The sequence below is a fragment of the Canis lupus genome, chromosome 20, assembly GCF_048164855.1.
Source record: "Canis lupus baileyi chromosome 20, mCanLup2.hap1, whole genome shotgun sequence".
Taxonomy (NCBI): Eukaryota; Metazoa; Chordata; class Mammalia; order Carnivora; family Canidae; genus Canis; species Canis lupus.
In genome coordinates this window covers 28,372,703-28,397,611 of record NC_132857.1, presented here as the reverse complement: position 1 = coordinate 28,397,611, position 24,909 = coordinate 28,372,703, and the positions used below count along the sequence as shown (strand labels likewise).

Sequence of the window (24,909 nt, the reverse complement as noted above, 5' to 3'; positions counted from 1 at the left end):
CAGGAATAATGAACTCCAGATCCATTGGTAGTTTGCTACTTATAGTGACTTTGGGTGGTCATTTTACTTTGAACACATTTTTCTCACTTACAGAAAGATAACAGTGGCTTATTGTGAAACCTAAATAGGTGATTACTGAACACCACGAAACATGAGGCCAGCTGTAGTTCCTCTCCCTTTCAGCAGAGACATGCACAGGATGGTACGGTCCTTATAATACCTTCTAGGTTATGGGGTTGACTTATAAGGTTTTGCTTTAAAATTTTTTAAAAAATAAAACTGGTTGATATGAGGTCAATTTCATTCTGAATTCTACTCTAAGGATAACATGATTATGCTGAAAGTCTACCAGATTTTCTCTTTTTTAAAAATTTCATAGTGAACACTACTTCTTAGGAAACCCCTGAATGTCTTTTTCCACCTCAAGGTTTTCTGACTTCCTCAGTAAAAATAGTAAAGCAACACTTAGAAATAGCCAGAAAATAAAAGCCAAGAACTGAAAGTCTGAACAATAAAATCTATCACATACTTCATGTGGAAAAGATCCAGCTAAAGAGGTGGCCAGGGATCTGGAATCAGGAGACCTGACCTCGAAGTCTGGCTCTGCCACTTACCAGGTTAGTGGAACCTTGATCTTTGTACACTTGATTTCTTGTCTTCATCAGTAAAATAGGGACAATATCATCATTCATAGAATTAAGTACAATCAATGTCAAAATGTGAAGTGCCATATGTTAGATCAGTTCACCAAACTGAACGGTGACAATCAGATGGATACGGTCCTTGACCCCTGGGAACTCACAACCTCTTTAATTTGGTCCTACTTCCTCCTGATATGTTTCAGAAGAGGTCAGCTTGAAAGGGTTGTCCACAACTACACTGGTCAACTACCATGTAAGTTCCTCACAAGACCAGTGCTTACCAACCTCTGCCAGGCTCACACAGAACTGGCCTGGCAAACTATTTCTGTACTATCTCTAGCCAAAAAAGTAACTTCTTTTCTCAAAACATATACAAGAAAGAAGAGAATTGGGATCCCTGGGTGGCGCAGCGGTTTGGCGCCTGCCTTTGGCCCAGGGCGCGATCCTGGAGACCCGGGATCGAATCCCACATCGGGCTCCCGGTGCATGGAGCCTGCTTCTCCCTCTGCCTGTGTCTCTGCCTCTCTCTCTCTCTCTCTCTCTGTGACTATCATAAATAAATAAAAATTAAAAAAAAAAAAAAAAGAAAGAAGAGAATTATAAAGAAATCACCCCTTCTCCAAACTCAAAGGACAGGAAAGCATAACCTCTCTCTTTTTCTCTCCTGACTCTTAACCCATGAGCTCTGATTTCCATCACCACAGAGATCCTCACATTTTGGGAGACCAAGCTCCGTCTCTTTACTTTCAGTCCACGGACTTTTTAACATGTCATCTTCATAAGACATTTACAAAGTATTTTATTTAAAGCCTATTGCTCTCTAGTCAAATAAACCCCAGGAATAACTAGTTAGCTGTCTTAGGGCCCATAACTGCAGTTCCACCATGGAAAGAACCTACAGAACCAGGGCCCACCCTTTGTAAGAACCGAGCTAGTCCTGGGAGCACAGACTCAAACCCTCATCTCCTAGTGAGCAGTGTTTTCACTAGTTGCTCTTTCAAATCCTGCTCTAAAGCAGCAATAATGTTTTTATTTGAAGATTTATTTGAGAGAAAGAGAGCACAGGGGGAGGGACAGAGGGAGAGGAGATAAGAGCATCTCAAGCACACTCTGTGCTGAGCAGAGCCCAACTGGGGGCTCGATCTCATGACCTCAGCCAAAACCAAGAGTTGGACACTTAACTGCACCACTCAGATGCCCCAACAGCAAGAATGTTTTTTAAAAATCTTCTAAGCAAATCCTTTTACAAACTATCACCCTGAAGTTTTGGTCAGATCTTTACATTTTAAATATTTTATTATGATTTTTTATTATTTATTCATGAGAGACAGAGAAAGAGGCAGAGACACAGGCAGAGGGAGAAGCAGGCTCCATGCAGGGAGCCTGATGTGGGACTCGATCCCGGGACCCCAGGATCACACCCTGGGCCGAAGGCAGGCGATAAACCGCTGAGCCACCCAGGGATCCCCAGATCTTTACATTTTAATGTACTTGGCTTGCTTAAGAGGAGACATACAGGTAATGCTGTGACATACCACTTTCTTTAAAAAAAACAATGAACATATAAAATGCATGTGTAGCTCAATGGTACCCAAATCAGCCAACTTGAGACAACTCACTACAGAAACACATGCATTTTTATAACATTTCTAGCCTATGTCTACACTAGACAATTCCACCTCTCAGGACTTCTCTACATCTCTGCAATCCTTTTATATACAAGTAACCTACTCCACACTTTACTCCACACTTCACTCTACCAGTGCATCTGAGGCTGGAAGACTTCTGCTACCACAAGAGGGTAAGATTAGAACAGATACTGTATGGAGCTTGGCCTGACAATCTCTGCCTGAGAGGAAGAGTAGTGTGCCTGTGGGTGGGGAGAAGGCGATTTGGAAACAATGGTTAACCTGATACCCTCCAAAAAAATGTATTTTACTAGTAAAGGGGTCAGTCACTCTCTGGCTCCCACGGTACAATCTTAAAAGGCCAGGAAGCAGTTGGATGATATAATTAAAGTGATGCAAGAATAAAATCTCTGTCAACCAAGAATTCTCTATTTGGCAAAACTATCCTTCAAAAATTAGGGAGAAATTAAGACATTCTCAGATAAACAAATGCTATGGAAATTTACTATCACTAAACAAGTTCTATAAGAAATGCTAAAAGTAAAGGTGGTCTTTCAGGCTAAAAGGACACTAGTAACTTGAAGCCATACAAAAATGTAAATCTTTCCAGTACAGGTAAATACATGGACAAACATAAAACCCACTATCATAGCTTCTTTTACTGGGTTTAAAATTTGTGACATCAATAACATAAAGGCAAGTAGACTACAAAGAAATGGTGTGATTGAAATTACTGAAAAATATTTATAACTTAGGATGTTATAAGTAATTACACAACTACAAAGAAAATGTCCATAGAACATACACTGAAATGTTGTGCAAAGAAATGAAAGAGAATATTAAGAAAGACATCCTGTGTTCATAGACTGGAAGACTTAATATTGTTAAAATGTCAATAATACCCAGTGATCCGTAGAACCAATGCAGTCGCTATCAACATCCCAATGGTTACTGAAGAAACAGAATAATCCACCTCAGAATTCATATGAAACCTCAAAGAACCCAAATAGCTAAACCAATCTTAAAAAAGAAGAAAGTTGGAAGACTCACACTTCTGGATTTCAAAATTTACAAAGCTATAGTAGTCAAAACAATGTTGAGCTCTTGCTCTTTTCCTCATGCCAATGAGTTGTTCAGAGGCGGGGTTTCAGATATACTCAAGATTGGGCTCCACCCTAGCCCACCACTGTGGCTGAGGAAGGCATTGCTGCTGGAAGTGTAATGGACCTTAATACTGCTTTACAAGGGGTGTTGAAAACTGCCCTCATCTACAGTGGCCTAACATGTGAAATTCGCAAAGCTGCCAAAGCCTTAAGACAAGCACCAAGGCCAACTTTGTGTGCTGGCATCCAACTGTGATGAGCTTATGGGTGTCAAGTTGGTGGAGGCCCTTTGTGCTAACCACCAAAATCAACCTAATTAAGGTTGATGACAAAAAGTTAGGGGAATGGGTAGGCCTCTGAACAGAGAGGGAAACTCCATAAAGTAGTTGGTTGAAGCTGTGTGGCAGTTAAGAACTATGGCAAAGAATCTCAGGCTAAGGACGTCATTGAGGAATACTTCAAATTCGAAAAATGTACAAGTAAAAAACTTGGTTCTTGTTCCTAACAGTGTCATGCTTGCACAAAGACAGTCATATAGACTGACAGTTAAGTGAGCCCAGAAACAAACCCTGTATACATGGCCAAATGATACTTGACAAGGGTGCCCAGACCATTTGATGGGAATAAAGAGTGAAACGGCAATTCATAAAAATGGGAAAAGTATTTGCAAATTATTTATCTGATAAGTTATTACCCAGAATTTATACAGAACTCCAACAACAAATTACTTGGGCAAAATATTTGAATAGGCATTTTCTCCAAGAAGGTAACAAAAGCACTAATTAGCATATGAAAAGATGTTCAGTATCACTAATCATAAGAAAACTAAGTCAAAACCACAATGACATACCATCTTACACTCATTAGGATGGCTACTATCAAAAAACAAAAACAAAATCCAAGAAACAAAAGAGTTGATGTGGCTGTGGACAAATTAGAACTCTTTGCACTATTGGTAGGAACGTAAAATGGAGTAGGCGTTTTGGAAAACAGCATGTCAGTTCCTTAATATTAGACTTATCCTATCATCCAACAATTCTACCTCTAGATATACACTCGAAAGAACTGAAAGCAGGGTCTCAAAGAAATATTTGCACTCCCTTATTCATGGCAGCAATTTCCACAACAGCCAAAAGGTAAAAGCCACCCAAATAGCCACCAACAGATGATGAATGGATAAACAAACCATGGTGTATATGTATGTGTGTATATATATATATATATATATATATATATATATATATATATAATACAGTATTATTCAGACTTAAAATGGAAGGAAATTCTGACTCACGCTTCAACATGAACAAACCTTGAGGACATTATGCTAAGTGAACACACCAGTCACAAAGGGTAAACAATGTATGATTCCATTTTTATGAGACATAATAGACCAAACCAGAGACAAAGCAGAATGGTGACTGCCAGCGCTGGGGCAGGTGGAAAAGAATGTGGAGTTACTATTTAATGGGTACTTTCATTTTATAAGATGAAAAGATTTCTGGAGATAAAAGGCAGTGATAATGGCAAACAACTGTGAATGGACTTAATGCCACTAACTGTACACTTAAAAACTGTCCTTTAAGGGGTCATATTTTATGTGTATTTTACATATTTACACATAATGTAAAATAAAATTAGTCAATAATTTAACTAAAAAAATGATTCTGTATCATTCCATCCAAGTGGTCAGTTACCACCACCAACAATGGAACAAACTAAGGGTCCTTGTAGAGAGAAATATGCTTACATATTTGGGGACCAAGAGGAGAGCTATCATCAAGTTACATGTATAAATACTACAAATGTGAACAATTGGTTAAATACAGGTGAAGAGTATATGGGAGTTTATTTTACCATTCTTGCAACAAAATTGACTTGGAAAATTTCAAAACTTAAAAAAAGAACAAAAAAAGCCGTTCTGTTAGGCCAGGTTTGAGAGTTCTGACCCATGGACCAAGGATCATTTATACAGAAACGATCTTTCCGAGAAACTCCTGCAGCATTTTAAATTCCTCAGATATGTTTATCACTTCACTGATACCATGTTTTTTTTATACCACATAGATGAAATCATCAGATACTTGGGAGTTTACCGCAACAACTGGCAAACTGCTATACTGGTAACTTTAAGTCTCTTTTTAAAGAACGATTCTCAAATCTCTCTTTAGAATTTTTAGCGATGACCAGGGTCATCAACATCTGCTTCAGTAGGTGGCTGTGCTTTTACTGCCCTCACATGTTTTTTTTGAGGCGTTGTATATAAAGCAAGAGGACTGTAGAAAATAATTGGTTCCATCTCCACCCAGCAGTTAGCAGTCATCTGATAATATATTATGCACCTGCCTTTTCCAGTTCACTGTCCCATCTGTGCTGTTTGTTGAAAGTAAACGCAGGGGCACCTAGTGGCTCAGTTAAGCATCTGCCCTCAGCTCAGCTCAGGATCCCAGTCCCAGGATTGAGCCCAGCAACAGGCTCCCTCAGCAAGAGTCTGCTTCTCCCTCTCCCTCTGCTTGTGCTCTCATTCTCTCTCAAATAAATAAATAAAATCTCTTTAAAAAGTAAATGCAGAGTTCTGGATTCTTTCGATTAAGTGCATATACCTCATGCCATTTTGGCTGTTCAAAGGCTTTTATGGCAAGTACAACTTTCATGGTTTTTTGAAAATCAAGGTTGTTAGAGACACCTGGGTGGCTCAGTGGTTGAGCATCTGGCTCAGGTTGTGATCCTGGGGTCCTGGGATCGAGTCCCGCATCAGGCTCCCTGCAGGGGAGCCTGCTTCTCCCTCTGCCTGTCTCTTACGAATAAATAAAATCTTAAAAAATAAAATAAAATTAAGGCTGTCAGAAAGCCTATTCCAATTTGTATGAGTAGAACTTTTATAATTGAAATGTAGAACTAGTTCTTGGATTTAGTCATTTTGACTAACCAGAGATTTTTTTTCATAGTTAAATCTGCGGAGACCATTAAGATAAGTTTAAGGTATCACAAAAATAGAGTAATAAACTATAATTATTTCTAACCCAACTGCCCAACTGCTATCAGTAATTGGTAGTGATTTTCAGTTACATCCACATTTCTTCCAAGGCAGTATTTCACAACTTTTTCATTACAGAACCCTTCCCATGAGAAAACGTTAAAATCAAGTAATTAAAATTTCCCTGACAAGAGAAATAGTTAAGACTTTCTCAGTATTTCAACTTCAACTAGAATATCCCAATTCACTTCTGACACTAACCACCTGGAACTCCAGGTTAGCATCACACTCAGGTTTAAGGGCTCAGTCCTTCACAAGACTACCCAATTTTGGATGCCAGCTGCAAGTGAGTCCATGCTCATTTTTGACTGGTTATAAATCTTGGGGTTCCCATACTCCTTTAGGTTCAAAGATTTGCTAAAATGACAGAACTCAGGAAAGCACTATGTTTATGGTTAGTTTTCTTATAAAGGACTCAAAGTAGGAGGACCACCCAAATGAAGAGACACAGGGCGAGTTCTGGGAAGAATCCACTTCCACACCTTCTTTGTGAAATGAAGGCACATCACCACCTCAGGTTGTCACTGTGCTCATCAATCAGGAAGCCCCACTGAGCTTAAGTGTCCAGAGTTTTTAATTGGGGTTTTTAAATTCAGGAATGACCAATTACATACATCACTGGGCACATGACTGAATTCAATACACTCCCCTGTAGGCCTGCCTCAAATCCCAACCCTTGAATTATGTGGTAGATCTTATTGGTGACAGGCCCCATCCTAAAGCTTCTAGAGGCCTACCAAGAGTCACCTCATTAGCATCACAAAGACATTCATATCACCCTGGAAATACCAAAGGTTTTAGAAGCTCCTTGTCAGGAACCCAAGACAGAGACCAGAGAAATTCCTTATTATACCACATTCGGGAAGGCTGGACACAGAAGACAGAGGGTCAGAGCCATTGTAATATCTGAGATATTTTCCCCCCACCAAGAACCAATTTTTATCCCTACTAAGAATACATCCTCTAAGACAATGAAGAGACAGCCCCCCAAAACAGAATGGAACTTTATTGTGTAAAGTTTATAGAAGTATGACTAGTAAGTATTCTTCTGTACAAAGTACACAACAAACAGTTTTTAAATACAAGTGAGAGAAATGTGAGTTCTATGACAACATTTGATACAAGCAGAACCATTTACAGATACACTAAAAAAATTTTTTTAAATATCATCTTCTTTCTCCAAAGAGTCCATTGCGCATTTCTTAGAGATGGGGACACGTCCCATGCAAGGTCACAATGGCATTTTATTGCCCTCGATGCTGATTTTCACTGCGTGTGCAGATCTGCTTTTTTTCCTGATATCTGTGAACTTTCTCATCTGTTTATCCAGTCGACTGATACCCTTCTTGGAGGTCCCCTGAAACTAAGAGTGGGGTAAAAATTAAAGAGCAAATTATTGAAACAAATCTAGTTTTGTCTTTCATCTTTTATCTTAAAGTTCATAGTCAGAAGAGCTGCTATCTCTGGAATAATCACAATATGCTTTGGTGACCTCAGAAAAACAGATCAAGTATACACACCAGCCTTAGCAATGTACACATATTAAACTTTCTCAATGAAGCATAACAGCTGTCTGTGTCTTATTTTAAAATTTGGCCTCAGTCTTTAGAAAGTTTCTAGATGAAAGGAGGAAAATTTAAACTATGATCTCAATTCCATTAAATTACATTTTGACTATGTGCTTTTTCCTTTCAAAGGTCAAACATGGAGCTGAACACTTGATATTCACCTCCCAACAGCATTGGCATGAAGAATAATGATCTTCTAAGGCAAGGAAAGTCATCTGAGGAAAAGATAAGCCTAATGAATGAAGTGAGAGGATAAATAAAGTGAACCCATTAATTCTGGAGCTCTAGTTTCAGACTTGGAGTGATCCTCAGTTTGCCTCAGCAAGTTCTAGAACCCTGGGCAAATCAGGCCCCTGGTCCGTATTCCTTTCAGGACAGCTGAGAGAAGTAAATGAGATAATAGTGTCAAATATCAGCACACAGTCAGTGCTCAAAATAAATATCAGCTATTAACTAGTATTACTACTACTTTGAAACCAATTACATTAATGTTAAATAAATATATGTGACACAAAAAGAAAAGTAAATGAAGTCTTTTGATCCAAGTGACTTACTACTTCTTCCGTATCTTCCTGCTTGGCTTCTATGTTTAAGTTTAGTTGTTACATTACTTCTTTTATAATTTCTGTGTGTCTGGAAAAGATGTAGTCTCCAAGAAATTGATACCTTTGGATATGCTTAAGTCTGTCAAAGACCAGGGGGAATTCTTCTTGTTGACAATAATGTTACTGACAACTGTGATCTCTAAGAATGTTGAGTGGTTTAATAAGAGAAGAATTTTTCTACTTCTCCCCAAATGTTTATTACTGAATCATCTGTGAAACTCAATTCCAAGGCTGCTAAAGGAAGGCAGGGCCCAGGAGAGACTGGGGTCAGTTACCAGTATGGTGATGTTCCTTTGAGTTGAGGAGTCTCCCAAGTCTCATCCCACCTCCAGACCCAGCGTGCACCTCAGACAGCAGCAAGGAACCTTAAGTCAGTCTTGAACAAGAGTCACATTGATCATCCACCCTAGACTTTCTAAAATAATCCCAAGTCCAATTATTTATGTCAAATTAACACTTGGCCCTAGTACTTTGAGTTAGCATAAATATTGGTTCTCAGATGAATATCATCTATTAAATCCCTTGATTTCCTGGGCAGTTCTAAACATGTGACCTCCCTTCAGACAATATGTCCTGATGCTTAGTACTTATAGTAGTCCACATCAGAAGCCTTACCTGCTCAGATCTCCACCAATTACCCAACTGCCAGCAGTCTATATGCCAGCAGGAAGGTCTCCCAGGATTCTCTAAGAACCTGAGCCCTCTAGCCTCTGCAAAAGGGACACACCCAAGTCACATTGATCCACTCCCAGTTATATAACTTTTTTAAGACTTGTAGTTTGGCAGACACCTAGTTTCCCCAAGCCTGAGAATACACAGGATCTAGTACCCAACATGCCAAATTCAATGACCTCTCTACTGATTCAACTCTGTACTATCTCTTTAGGACATTAAAAGTGTATGCTGCACTGTTTTATCAGTAAAAAAAAAAACAAAAGCAGCTGAAAAGATTAGCAAGATGGGTTTGCTTAAAAAAAAATTATGGTACAACTGTATTGTGACACAGTATTAAGTCACAGAAGGTTTACTTAAATGAATTTTTACCACGTTAAGTAAAACACAAATCCAACAAAGTATAAAACAACAATTTTGCATAAAAGTTGAAAACAAAAACACCAAACCACAAAACCAGTAATGTTTATATACAATATAAAAAGGATAAAAAGGAAATAACCCAAAATGTTAATACTAAGGTGTGATGGAATTACAAGTGACATTAATTTTATTTGTGCTTTCTGCATTTAAAGTTTATATAAAAACATACAATGCTTTTGCCATTTTACTGTTATCCTAAAACCACTCCATGGAATAAATTAACATATAAACATACAATGTAGTGTAGGTTACTGTATTACTTAGAGGAGTGAAAATCAGAAACCATAGAGGAATAAACAAATTATATATTCACATGATAGACTATTGTGCAGCTGTTATAAATGATAAGGTGATTTAACGAGGGGAAGGGATCAAAGTTATATACAGTATAATTTTGTGAAAAGTATCCATAGGAAAAAAGGGCAAAAATTCTATGAAACTGCTTTTGAATGGCCTTTATAATCTCAAATTTTTCTATAATTATAACCAGAAATAAACCAGGTTTTAAGCATTACTGGAAATACATTTAACACATCAAACTGTTAACAGTGGGAACTTCAAGAAGAGCAGGGCTTTGGAAATGGGGTTATTCTACAGTGTTTTATGTTTACTTATATAATTTCAAAAATAAATGACATTTAAAACAAAAAAAGTTTCATTTGAAAGCCATTTACTCACTCCAATTTTCTCTCTGGAAAATACATTTTACAGTAATACTTATTAGTGTCCGCAATGTGAAAGCCCTAAGTAAATCTGTAAGGACTTTTCCCAAACAGGGAAATTGTGTCAGGGGGTTTAAGGACAATACCCTAAAATGTAACATGAAACTACAGACCCTAAAACATGCCTTATTTTTTTTTGACCGAGCTCTAATTAGCCAGACTTGGGCCTAGATTGGCACGTTATGATCTTAGGAGTACTGGGATGAAGCAAAGGAATTCAGTTTGAATTTCCCTCTCCTCCTGTTAGTCACCTCTCTGCTTTACCAGGAGGCTGGGCCACTTCTTCCCACCTGCCTGTCACCTACTGGATGAATGGGATCAGAACCAGCAACAGTGGCAAACGGGCAAGTGTCCTTCAAGACACACAGCTAGGCTTCCAAAGACTGGCCGCTGAGATTTTATTACAATTTCTTTGCCTTATTTTGTTCTCAATTCTCAAACGGAAGTGTGCTGGGGAAGAAAAAATACTAGTAAGAGAGGGATAGTAATAGGGAAAAGACAGTGAAAAAAGTAAAATTAAAAAGAAAGAGGGGCAGTTGAGGAAGAGAAGGAGTATCAAGGGATGTGGATATAGATAAAAGTACAAAAAAAGGTAAGGAAGTACAAAAAAAAGGTAAGGAAGTAACAAGAAAAAGGTAAGGAAGTACAAAAAAGTTCTTGGCACTGAAGTAGTAGTGCTCTACCTTTCATTTATTCTCAATAAGTAAGAAAATGTGCTTTGTTTTGATTGCAGCGTTAACAGTAAAAATGAACTGGCACAAAGGTGAGTGTAGTCCATGAAAAAAGCTGCCCAAGCAGGGTCATGGAAAAGTCACAAAAGGAAGGCAACATAGACTCTCAAGAGCACACTGCTACACAGAGGTACCGCTATCATCTCAGAGCACAGCAGGGAGTGAGTCTGGCTTTAAGGAATGGCCCCAATGCTTTCATTTCTGACCATGTATTAAGTATGTACTAATTACATTTATCAAATATTCAGTGTAAGGCTTTATGTGATGGGTCTTTGCAAATGCACAATGCTGGGCCACTGACAATGGTGGAAATAAGTCACCTCCCTTCCACCAAGAAGCTACTCATCACTTTACATGCCTGTTATGGAGACCACTATGATTCTTGACCCTAAAAAAGCTTTTTTAATAAAAAATGGGTAACATGAAAATCAAGATGCTTCTCAGGGAATTAATTATCTATGAGTTTCTGGGGTACTAATAAAGGAAGGAACTTCCATATCAATTTCTAAATATTCAACAGGACTCGAAAGTCACAAAGTGTTTGTTAAAGGCCATTATTTTAGTAACTAAAAGTGGGCTGGGCCTTTTCTGGTTAAGAAAGCACACGCACACTTGTTTTCACTCTAGCTGCTGACAATTCAAGCTCATGCACAGAGCATGCTTCCTTGGGGATACCTCCCGGATACACTCTGGTAGGGCCAGGACTACAGGGGCATCCTGTTGCCTTCAATGCTGAACTTGACAGCACGATGCACTTTGCTGAGTCGTTTCTGTTCTGCAAATCGCCTCTTATGCTTTTCCAATCGGCTTAGGCCCTTTTTAAGAATACCAGGCTAGAAAGAGTAGTTTGAATGGAGAATAAAAAAAGATTACTGAAGAGCAATGAAGATCACGGAGTAGTATTTACAATGATGACAGAGGAAGTGTCTACCCTAAATATTTCACAACAGAATTACTTAAAACAGTTGAAGAGAAAGGGAAGGGTAGATTGCAGAAGTAGGGAGGTCTGTTTCTCACAGTTCTAAAAAATGACTGCATAAGAACACTTTAGGCTTTATGATTCAGTTGAAATAATGGGGTAAGAAGAAACTTCCTGGCTTGATAAGGTTACTTAAGTCTGAAGTGAAGCTCATAAGCAAGGAATGATCAGGCTAGCTAAAGAGACCAGAAAACAGCTCTCTTTAAATCAGATAAACCTCAGGAGCTGTTAAGAGGTATTATACACGAAGTAAAAGACAAAATAGTAATTTGCACTTGAGATCTACCTTGCTATCTCCCTGCTTGCTTACCCTGGATGACTCCATTTCCACGTTCCATTTAGGTCTGACAACGTAGTCCTTGTTTGAGGGCATGGGGACCCTTGCACGGGCACAGAATCCAGGATCTCCAGGTCTGAGAGCCCTGAGAATGGAAAGAAGAACATGCTATTATGTAGTCAACCATAGTTGTGTGCAGCTGATTCAGCTGCACAGGTGTTTCAAACTTCCTCTGTCTCCCAGGTCACACAATCTGGCCCCCTGCTATCTTAGCTGATCTCGCTATCACTCACATTACTCTAAAAGTTCTTCACCTTCCCTCCCAAAGCCAACTTCCTGTGCATATTCAGGATTCCTTTTAGTCTCTCCTCAGCTTCAGACATAATCAAGCCCCTTTCCTTTCCAAGACTGGAAAGCATGCAACAAGCAAAATTATCCTACAAGAACTAGGATATTGATGTTGATAAAAGTCCATCAATTTTTATTTACATTTCCCCAGTTTTACTTACATGCATTTGTGTGCCTGTGTTTCTTAGTTCTTAGTTCTATGCAATTTTATCACACGTGCAGGTTTGTGTACTCCCAAGGGTCCATCCTACTGTCCTTTTATCAAAACATAGCCACCCTCCTACCCCATCTGCCCAGCTCCTAATCCCTGATGACCACAAATCTATTTTGTTATTTTAGTATTTAAAGAATGTTCTATAAATGAAATACACTATGTAATCTTTAGGTACTGGCTTTGTCCACTAAACATAATGCCCTTAAGGATCCATCCAAGTTGTTAGTTACATCTATCAATATTTTGTTCATTTAATTGCTGAGTTGTCTTCTATTGTATATATGTACCACAGTTTGTTTAACCATTCACCTGCTGAAGGACACCTGGGTTGTTGTCCCAGTTCTGGACTATCATGAATAAAGCTATATGCTCACATACAGGTTTTTGCACAAACATAAGTGTTCATTTCTCTGGGAAAAAAACCCAGGAGTGCAAGTGAAGGGTCATATGGTGGTTGCAGGTTTAACTTTATATGCAACTGCCAAACTGTTTTCCACAGTATAGCTGTATCATTTTACAGATAGCAATGTATGAGCGAGCTAGTTTCTCAACATCCTTGCCAGCATTTGATGATGTGATCTGAGACCAAATTAAGACTAGCAACCTTCAAAAGTAAAGTCTATCTGTAAATGTCTGGGCATTCAAATCACTCAACCCTTAGGTAACTATTCACCCTAGTGGTAAATGGAGAGTGGGTATATGTGTGTCTGTGTCCGGGGAGGTTGGGGTGGAAGAGAAGGATAAAAAGGTTCTACATCATTTCTATTCCTTTGTATGGAGTGGAATTGTTTTCTTTTCCTTTTTTAAAAAGAGAGCGTGGGAAGAAGGGGAGAAGGAGAGAGGGAATCTTAAGCAGGCTCCACACCTAGAGTGGAACCCAATCTCACAACCCCGAGATCATGATCTGAGCCAAAATCAAGAGTCAGACCCTGAAATAACTGAGCCACCCAGGTGCCCTGAGTTTAATCTATTCTTAACATGAAGCTTCCATAAGCTTCAAATACATGAATAAATTAAGTGGCTTGAGAAAGAAAATTCTCCTACCTTATTCTCCCCTGAAGCTGCCACCTGCCCCATCATCAAACCTATCCATAAACCCACAACATTGGTACCTTCTAACCCCTCTCCTTCTCTCCCTTTGCAGTCTGCCCACACTCACTGCACAAAGCCCTCTGCAGCCTTGGCCACAGCCCAGGCTCTTTGCCACAGCCCCTCTCCAGCCTGGCCTCATTCTCTCTAGGGTCTCCTATGTGCAGGACAGCACACACTCACCTGCACTGGCCACACCCCTTCTCAGAGTAGTGCGGATTATTTCCTACTCTCTATACTTTGTGGATTCCGTATCTTTTCTGTGGAAATAACTGTCAAATCTATTATGTCTCTAGGCCCAGTGTCCAAGTTTTAGACCCACGATATTCACAGAAATATCTCATTTACTATGGTCCAAACAGAACGCACCTACGTTCTCAAAATCTACTCTTCCTCTCCACTTGAGCAAATGGTAACACCATTAAGTCTCAGTAACTTGGGGCAAAATTCTGGTTGGTCAACGTTAGCCAAACTCCTCGCCCACAGAGTCACCAACTCTTGGTAATTTGCTCCACTAAGTCTTCTAGCCTTCTGCTGCCCCATCACCACCTCAAGTTTCACTGCTTTCAGCTCCTCTGTACTCTAACCCACCCTACACCACGATGACACCAGCACCAGTGCTCCAAATCAAATCTGACAACTTCTAGTCTACGTGGAATCAAAGAGGAGTGACAATTCCTTGTCTTGATCTAAAGCCCTTCAAAATTCGGCCCACATCTCCACTCCTGAACTCATCTCCTACCTCCTCACATACCATACTACTGCTCAACTGCTTCAGTCTACTTGCCATTCCTAAAGTGGGCCTTGCATGATAACCCACGTCTTTACTTAAGCTCTCACCTTCATTTATAAACTCTCTACAGACATTTTATGAGCATGGACTATTTTTTAATTCAATTTTGTATTCCCGGGGCTTAATAGAGTCTAGCACATATCAAGCAGTAAAAAATCTTCACAGAATGAACTATTTCTCAATCTTATATCCTTATACCACTGTATTTGTGGATATTCAATAAATCTTAAACTGAAAATCATCCCCCACTAATGTGAACTTTCTTTTTTTTTTAAATTTTATTTATTTATTCATGAGAGAGAATAGAGAGAGGGGCAGAGAGACAGGCAGAGAAGCAGGCTCCCTATGAAGAGCCTGATGCGTGACTCGATCCCAGGACCCAAGGATCATGAACTGAGCCGAAGCCAGATGTTCAACCACTGAGTCACCCAGGTGCCCCGTGAACATTGTTTCATTTGCAACTTTTCTTAAAACAGCAAGCAGAAGAGTCTCTATATCAAGCTTAAGAAAAAATAAATTTTTAAGTCTTACTTCTCTTCCCCTGTCAGCACCTTTTCCAGGTCTCTTCGGGGTGTCTGACCACCAGTGCTGTGAAAAAAGATGCCAGGAATATTAGAACCTTATAACTAAGAAAAAAACCAGCAAAGCAAAACATCAAACTCAGACCATAATTAGGTCCTTTATACTGGATCTGGAAAAATTACTCCAAATATTGTAAAAGTACTTCTTTTAATGATTACTTGCACACCAGATTTCATCATGGGTGAGCAGTAACTGCCACTTTTGTAATTTATAATCCTGTCATCCTGGATGCAACTGTATTCAGTTTGCTGATACAAACTGAACCAGTAGCCATTTTTTTTTTCCTCCTAAGAAAGTGAAAATGGGCCTGCAACTGGTTGAAACAACATTAAGCAACCTCTGAAACTGTGGCACGGGCCACATTCCACCAGATAGAACCAAACAAGGAGGGAGTGTGGGCCTTATTATAGTACCACATTTAAACTAAAAGGGTATGAACTACACAGACATATCAAGTTGAAAGAAAAAATAAAAATCCTATCACCCTGTAGGATTCTTAATGACCTTATTTACAAAACAAATGAGTTATGTGAACAGTATTTACTCTTCATACCTATTCATTCTCCGTCGTTGAGGCATTTGTTCTAGATCTCTTTGCTCTCTTTCCTCTCTTGTCATACCTTTGTAGTTTGAGGTAAGACCAAATATAGGCCGTGACCATTCATCTGTAACAAGGAAAAATCATTTGGTTAGACTAGAAAGTAGCATTTTTGCTACCATTCCCTGAAATAATCACACCCTAGTGTGTGAGTCCTGCCTAATATTCCAGGCATTTAGAATATTCTTCCCCTAAATATACCATTATTTTAGGACCATTTGAGGATACACACAGCATGTAATACCAGTATTATAATCTGCTTCAGGGGATTCAGAAAATTCAGTGTCAAAAAGTCATTTAAGCTTATAGCCACCACAGAGATTTAAAGAAAGTAATATCTGACTCACTTTTTGACAGTCATCAATTAGCTGTGCTGACATTTCATTGACGGCCTAATTTGTAAATTTACTCTACTGAAAATAGAAAATCTCAAAATTCTTATACCTTCCTATTCTAACCAAAAATAAGCTCCCTTATTACTTGCCAAATGGTCTAAATCTTCAAAAATTGCACTTTTAACAGTGCAGCGCCGAGTCTAGATTTCACTAAGTCTAAGAAAGCTGCTACAGTGACATGATGATGAACCAGAGTACTACATGCCCACCGTTTAGCCAGTAAAAGTCCACGGGTGCCAAGTGATGTTTTTGTTCTCAAACACAACATAGCTTACTGCCGCATTTAATATATCATCAAAACAATCAAGAACTTTCACGGAGTATAGAAAGCAGGGAGTCTTAGAGGGCATTAGAAGTTTGGGACACCTGGGTGACTCAGCGGTTGAGCATCTGCTCAAGGTATGATCCCAGTCCAGGGATCGAGTCCCACATCAAGCTCCCTGTGAGGAGCCTGCTTCTCCCGCTGTGTCTTCTCTGCCTCTCTCTGTGTCTCTCATGAATAAATAAATAAATAAAATCTTTTAAAAAAAAAAGGGCATTAGAGGTTTATCATATACTAGCATACCACAGATTATTAACAAAATAAAAAATGTAGTTTATAAAAAAATTCTCTAAAAAGTTTCGATAATCTCAAAAATTCAGTGCAAAAATAATTACTGTATTCACATATAGGAGTATTTTTTTTTAATATACCCTTAAAGTCTTAAAAAAATTCCTTTGCAACATGGAGCACAGGAAGAATTAAGGATAACAACAAAAACACACATGGTTTATATTCTTAAAACCGAAGGATTTCATAAGTGATATGGTAACTGATTAGATGAATTCCAGTTAAGACTCCTGGATTTCTGTTATCATTAAATAAGAACATGCAAAAGGCTCTGGAGACCATTGTAAAAGTAGCAAGAGCACTAGTGGCTAACATTTCTTGAGGTCTTACTACATGCTTTACATATATCCTCTCATTTAACTTTTATAACTCAAAGTGAACATATCAATTGTTTTACAGAGGAGGAAACCAAGGCTTAGAGCTTAAATCACTTGCCTAAAGATATGCAATAAAGTAGGTGGTGAATACAGGATTTGAACCCAGGTATGATTGACTCTAGGGCCTGTATGCTAACCCTCTTCTCTATACATGCACTTGATCCAGGATTAGAAAACTTTTCATTTGCTCTCCTTAATATTAATAGCATACTTAAACATGCTGAGAAACATTTTAAGTCTAAGCTAAAATAGCTAGTACCCACAAGAAATTAACCAAAAAAATTTCTAGTCTACTTCATGAACTCATTTTAAATGAATATTGGTAAAAATATAGTTTGCTTTTGTACATACATGTCTTTCTGATATACACAAACACAACAAACAAAAAGCAAAATGTACATACTGATTAATTTCCCTGCCATATCCTTGTTGGACCTTGATTCCTTGGGGTGTTTATAGAGATACATCACTGCTCGTCCAATCCCACTATGCTTCAGGGTCTCCTGGCTCACACTAGGTAGCTGGGAAATACAAACACATACATACACATTAATCACTCAAAAGCTGGGAGTCCTGCCAATCTATCCTAGAAGACCTCCAACACCTGTTTTTTTTAATAATGGAGTAACAAAAATCCCATTTTCAGGATCTGCAGGATCTTGAACACAAAGACACTGTGTTCACGTGAGTTGAGAGTTCAGTATTACACAGACTCAAAGCAGAACTAATGTGATAAAGTGTAAACTAACCATACTCAGAGGTCACCAGTTTAATACAAATATCAGTACAGGTCTCTGAATCAAATAGATCTGAGTCTGAACCCAAGCACAGCCATCTGCTAGTTATGTGACCTTGGACAAGTCATTTAACTTCTCTGAGTCTTAATTTCCTCATCTGTAGAATGAAAACAATACACCTACCTTGCAGGTCTGTTGTGAGGAATTAAATGAATCAATATATATATGAACACGGAGCACATAGGAAGGAATTCCTTGGGAATTCCTTCAGAAGTTAAGTAGCCTGCCCAAGGTGTCACAGCCATATAAAGGTGGCCCAGCTCAAGATTCACATGCAAGTTTATATCCGAATTTGGTGCCTTTTCTACTCCAAGTGCGTCCCTAGAACATGGCCATTACCTCCTCTCAGATAATAGCAACTCCAAAATCATTTTCCTTCAATACTATAGTTACATGAAATTTTATAAGGCCTTCCTTTTTATGCTCATTTTATTTGGTATGTTTCTAGTGAAACCCCTTCCTCTGGCAAAATATGGCAGAGTGTATAAGCACATAGTGACATGTAGTCACAGAGGCTGTGACTATACAAACCACATCAGATTATTAATGAAAAACATACAGATTATCTGCCTCTAACCTCTTGCAGAATCTTCAACAGCTCCTCTCGAATCTTTAGTGCTGGCAAACTCCTATCTGGTAGAGGGGAAAGCCATTCTTTGATGGCAGACATCACACCACTGTCGATAAATGTTTCTTTAAGGTCCTGCCTGCAGTTAATTAAAAAAAAAAAAAGTCAAGTCTATGAACTTTGGTTCTATCATAGCTTCCTTTGAATTTTCTTATATATTTAGTAGTATTTCCATAAACTGCTTTTAAAGTTATTTGTATATATTATTTACTGAGCACCTATTCACATCTCAAAAGCAGTATGAAATTTAGTTCTTTTTTAAAAAGATTTTTATTTATTTATTCATGAGAGACACACAGAGAGAGGCAGAGACACAGGCAGACAGACCCCGGGATCATGACCTGAGCCAAAGGTTCAACCACTGAGCCAGTCAGGTGCCCTAGTTCCTACTTAAAAAAAAAAAAAGAAAAAAAAAGATTTGATGGGCAAAGATCATTTGTTAAAAACTTGAATCATACTAGATAGGTTAATACTGATATGAATGATAGGCAGTAAGAATAAAGAGCTCCAATTATTACAACTAAAAAAAATAATGTTTAATCTATCAATAATCTATCAATCTCCAATAGAGATTCTCAAACCGGTTTAGGTGAGAGAACCCAGAACTGTGCTATTCTTTGCACGATACCAAGGAGAATAGTATTCTTCTAGCAGAAAAACACATTCCAATGAAATGCTATTTAAATTCAATTTTATGTACAGAATCAATTATATTAACAGAAAACATGACAATATTATACATACGAAATCTCCATTTTCTAGTCAAAATTCTAGACCATGCTGTTGGCTCACTGATGTACTAATACATTTCTTCAGCCATCCAAAGTACGATATGGTTAGGTTTAAGGAGAAATCAAAGTTGCTCAGGAGTAGGAGTAAACCAATGAAAAAGCCTACTATCAATGTCTATCAAAAAAAGGTAGGATTGGTGATATACTTCATAATATAACTGGTCATATAAGCCTCCTACAATACATGCTTCAAGTAGTCCCCCCAGAATTTGCTCTGTGCTCAATCACACTGGGAAGAGATGCAATTTTACCAGACTCAAAATAAGAGTCTAATAAAAACAAAAGTAATGGTTTATATGCTTTTCTTTCCTTAGTGTCAGTTTGCTATTTGTTCTGTTTGTATCACACTTCAAGGTTTAAGAAAAATTTGTGAGGGGGCACCTGGATGGCTCCATCAGTTAAGCATCTGACTCTTGATTTCAGCTCAGGTCATGAGATCAAGCCCTGCATCTTGCGCTCCAAGCTAGACATGGGGCCTGCTTAAGATTCTCTTTCTCCCTCTGCCCCTCACCTACCTCTTAAAATTTTTTAAATTTAATTTTTAAAAAAATGTGTGAGGAAGTAACACAATATAGAAAATTCTTTCATTATTATTCTTGTGAATTGATAGATGGCAGTCATTAAGTAACATCTCTAGAACACAAGTACATAGTTCGAATATATTCCATTAAAAGAAAAAAATTTTACAAGGAAATCAAATACTTACTTTTTAAGGTGCATAACCACAGTAGGTAATAATGTTAATTTTTTCAGTGCTGGCTTTTTTTGATTGTTCAACTGTCTGTCTTCCTATCCAGGAAAAAAATGTTTTTTAAAAAAGCAATATTTATTGTTAATAATGAACTGTAACCACTATAATTCTAAACTTTAAAATAAAACTGAGTAACATTTTTTCTAAAAGAAAGGAAAACTAAAAAATAAAACTTTTATAGAATGCCAAATTCTAGGTCTGTGTTAATCATACCTACAAAACTATCAGATTAGCCTAAATAATTACAAATTTAGAAGAATAATGTTATTGTTATTAAAGAAGTTTCAGTATTTACTTGGGTGCTTTTTCCGAATTATAAAAATTCTACCAAGAGAAAACAAAATAATAAACTCCTATCATGTACATTTCCACAGTTAAATGACCATGTCCAGTCTTACTTTAGCTATATGTCTACAGATACTTTTCTCTTCCCTTCCTTTAAAAGGCCACACAACCAATTAAATGAGGAAAAGAAGAAGACAACAGCAGTGACCTGTCTCACCTCAGCAGCCTCATTCATCTTGACAATCATGGCACTCACAACGTCGTCAGCATCACTAATAAAAGTCCCACCATCACGGTTACGCCTGCGCTTGCCACTCATGCTTTTTTTCCGCTGCAACATCATCTCAAAATCCGACAGAAAGTCCATACTAAGCAGCAACACAAAAGTCAAGTGAAATATAAATTCCTTTTTAAATATATATTTCCTTTTGTCACAGTAAAGATCCACCAACTTTCTTAATTCTAACTCCATGAAATGCTACTTTCTTCTAAAGTGCAAAACTTACAACTTGGCACCTTTCAAGATATCAGACTTTTCTGAACACAGATTGCAACTATCTCAACAAAAGTATGTGAAATTCAATCAAGTAATATTTTGTAGTTATAGTTCCATTTTGGTGTAGACACCAAAAAACCGTACAAATTAAGACAGCTGAGTGCAGGGCAAATGAAAGAAAAATAGTAAGAGTAAATATATTTCAGACAGCACTGTATACAGAAAAGTCAAAGAGAGAAAAATGGAACAGATTCTTTCTTATACTTAGTAAGGAACCAAAATAAGAAAAAAAAACTAAGTTCAGTAGTCTTTACCTTCATTTTTAAAGTTTTAACAAATTCCTTTTTTGATTTTTAAAAATTTTTAAATTAAGTTTCATTAACATATAGTGTATTAGTTTCAGAAGTAGAGTACAGCGCTCATCTCTCTTACATAACACCCAGTGCTCATTGTATTACATGCCCTCCTCAATGCCCATCACACAGTGACCCTATCCTCTTAGTCCCTCCCCTCCAGCAACACTTAGTTTTTAACAAATTCCTTTAAAAAAAAAAATAAAACAAACTTACTGTTTTCCTCTCTTTATATTATCATCAGAATCTGAATCTTCTGCTTCTTTTACTTGGGTTTCACTTTTTTCTTCTTCTAAATCTTCTTGGTTAAAACCCTACAGGTCAGGTAAATTTGCCAGGGTTATCGCAATCTCCTTACAGATTTTCTTCAGTATTAACTGCTCTTAATTTTTTTCTTTTTGCATTTTTAAAGTAATACATTCACAAAGAACAAAAATTAAATGAGTATCAGGTATATAGCAAAAAAGTTCCCTTCTACCCTAGCTGCTAGTGTTACTAGTTTTCTTATGTCTCCTTCCAGAAATAGTCTACATTTACACACATACTTCTACACAGATATATTTATTATCCCCTTTTATTATACAAATGGCAGCATACTCTACACTGGGTACAGTATATACTGGTCTGCACTTTTCACATTTAACAATGGAATACGAAGAGCAATTCATATGGGCCTATTATATCCTCATTCTAAGACTTTAGACTTTCTCACCCTGACTTCAATCATAATTTGTTTACACACTTTGCTATTGGCATTTAGGTATATGTATTTGAAATTCTGGAAAATACTTACCAAATTTCCCATAGAGGCTATACTAATTAACTCTCTTTCCAGCAAAGCGTTAAGTGGACCTGTTTCTCCAGGTCCTCACTACTACAGGTTATCGAACATTGATATTTACCAATCTCGCGATTGAAAACTAAAAGGCGTCTTTCTTTGTATTCTCTTATGAGTAAGGATGGGCATTCTGTTCATGTTTAAAGGCCATTTTTAATTATTTCTCTGTGGAACTCCTAATATCCCATGTCCATTTTCCTGTTGGATCTTTGTCTTAATGTTATGGAAAGTCTCTTTATAACTTAGGAAAATTAGCCTTTGGTCAGTCATGGGGACTGCACAGTCTTCACATTTGTACAGTTTCATTTTGTTTAAGGTAACGTTTTCCAAGCATAATTTTTTTATTTTTACGTAATTGAAACGGTCAGTCTTTTCTTTATAGCTTCCTTTATGTTGTTAGGAAGATCTTCCCAATAGTTCACCTACTTATGTAATTTTTTTCATTGAACTAAATCCATAATCAAGTTGATGTTAAACTAGAGAAACACCTCTTATTCTTATAAAAATGCTGCTTAAAAAAAAATGCTGCTTAACTGGGTATGAGCTCCACGAGGGCAATGTCCAAATAATCTCTGGTATATACGCTCCCAAATATTTATTGAATGAATTATTCCTATTTTCCTTAGGTTCACTTTGTTGTTTTTCTACCATCTTGAATCAGATTCTAAATTCATCTAGTTTCGCTCTCTCTTTAGTAATTAAAGTTCTGATTTCTTTTTCTTCTTTTTTTCTTTAAAGATTTTATTTATCCATCCACTAGAGACAGTGAGAGAGAGAGGCGCAGAGACACAGGCAGGAGAAGCAGGCTCCATGCAGGGAGCCTGACATGGGACTCGATCCTGATCCCCCGGTCTCCAGGATCACGCCCTAGGCTAAAGGCGGCACTAAACGGGCTGCCCTGATTTCTTTTTCAATGCAAGAACTGTCTGACAAGGGAAGTCTGGTGAGGATGTTTTGTTTGTTGATTTTGTAATGAATTTCTAATTTCCCTGCTCTGCATTCAAAAAATGTCTGCACTTTGTAATTTTTGAAAAAGCTTGGTTTAAAATTTATATGGGAACGTGAAAAAAGAAACCCAAGGCAATCTTGAGGAATAGCAAGCATAGAAGACATAAACAATCAAATATCAAGAGTTTTGTATTAATAGTGCAAGGGTAAAGAGACCAAAAGAACAGACATGAAACTATGGAAACAGACTGGAAATCATATACAAACACTCCATTTATGACAATGACCCTCTTTATCTCAAATGCTTTTCTGCCTCAAAGTCTCCTCTCTCATATTCATATAGCTATGCCAGTTTTTTGATTAGTGTTCACATGTGTGAACACCATCCTTTTATTTTCAACCTTTGTTTTCTTTCAGAAGAATCATGAAATGAGTGTACAGCTATTTTCTAAATTCCAATCTGACCATCTCTGCCCTTTAATTAAAGCACTTGATATATGTCAATTTGATGTAATAGGAGATACTATCAAAGCTTAAATCTGCTATCTTACCATACACTGTTTTCTAATTGTTCCCTGTTCTATGCCTCTTTTTCTCTTGCCTTCTTTTGGATTGATAACTTTTATTATTCTGTTTTCCCCTTCTACTAGGTTGGAGGCTACACATATCCATTAGTCTCTTTAGTGGTCACTTTAGAGATTACAACGCACACAGTCTACTAATGTCCTTTTTTTTTTTAATTTTTTTTTATTTTTATTTATTTATGATAATCACAGAGAGAGAGAGAGAGAGAGAGAGAGAGAGGCAGAGACATAGGCAGAGGGAGGAGCAGGCTCCATGCACCGGGAGCCTGATGTGGGATTCGATCCCGGGTCTCCAGGATCGCGCCCTGGGCCAAAGGCAGGCGCCAAACCGCTGCGCCACCCAGGGATCCCCAAGATGTGCAGATTTTTAAACATTTTATCTCACTTTTCTAGTTGCCCTTAGCAGAAGGACTGGTCCAAATTACCTAGCCAGCCATTGCTAGAAACACAAGTTCTATAAGTACGGTGAATCTTTCCCTTTAGCATTATAATGTACCTTCTGTTATCTCTTAATATGTTTCCCCCCATTAATTCAATTTTGCCTGTTATCTTCCTTTTATGCCTTTGTACACAACTTTTATTTCACTCTGAATCCTCTGTTGTAGATTTTTCTACTGAATACATTATAATTGTTTATTTCTATCTATTGGAATTACTTATTTGGAAACCACTGCCACAGAAACAAATAAAAGGCATAGTAAAGAGGGAATATCTCTCCTATACTTACTGTAAATTCTTCTTCCTCTTCATCGCCAGATTCTCCAAATATGTCTGCAATAAGATTTCTAGAAGAGAAAGAAATCATTTGCTTTCTTCTCATTTGCACAGGAACCATAAAATCTTTTTCTAATAAGGTATAATTTATATTTAGTAAAATGTGCAGATCTTAAATGTCTATTTCAGTGAATTTTTAGAAAAGTACACATTCATGTAACCATTACCCTAATCAAAATTTGATCCCCCCAGAGAGTTCAGTTGTGGCCCTGTCTAGTCAGTCCCCTACCTGAACATCCTAGAGCCAACTACCATTCTGATTTCCATCACCA

The 24,909-nt window shown here is 37.7% G+C and overlaps 1 protein-coding gene and 1 pseudogene across 13 annotated transcripts in view; one reads left to right on the top strand and one right to left on the bottom strand.

Moving 5' to 3' along the window:
• Nucleotides 1-151: 151 nt before the first annotated feature.
• Nucleotides 152-3,877, top strand: LOC140612006 (small ribosomal subunit protein eS12-like; annotated as a pseudogene).
• Nucleotides 3,878-7,396: 3,519 nt separating this feature from the next.
• Nucleotides 7,397-24,909, bottom strand: part of IWS1 (interacts with SUPT6H, CTD assembly factor 1) — a 40,364-nt gene continuing 22,851 nt past the window's right edge. For 6 of the 13 annotated variants that reach the window (XM_072788723.1, XM_072788724.1, XM_072788725.1 and 3 more), the window contains exons 5-14: nt 24,591-24,648; nt 21,710-21,807; nt 20,862-21,012; nt 20,315-20,397; nt 18,767-18,896; nt 17,796-17,913; nt 15,966-16,077; nt 15,362-15,418; nt 12,420-12,531; nt 7,397-7,772 (exon numbers count right to left, since the gene is read on the bottom strand). In XM_072788723.1, coding sequence (XP_072644824.1) covers nt 7,641-7,772; nt 12,420-12,531; nt 15,362-15,418; nt 15,966-16,077; nt 17,796-17,913; nt 18,767-18,896; nt 20,315-20,397; nt 20,862-21,012; nt 21,710-21,807; nt 24,591-24,648 — 1,051 coding nt within the window. In that variant the 3' untranslated portion in view covers nt 7,397-7,640. The other 7 variants (XM_072788726.1, XM_072788727.1, XM_072788720.1 and 4 more) reach the window with 3 other exon arrangements.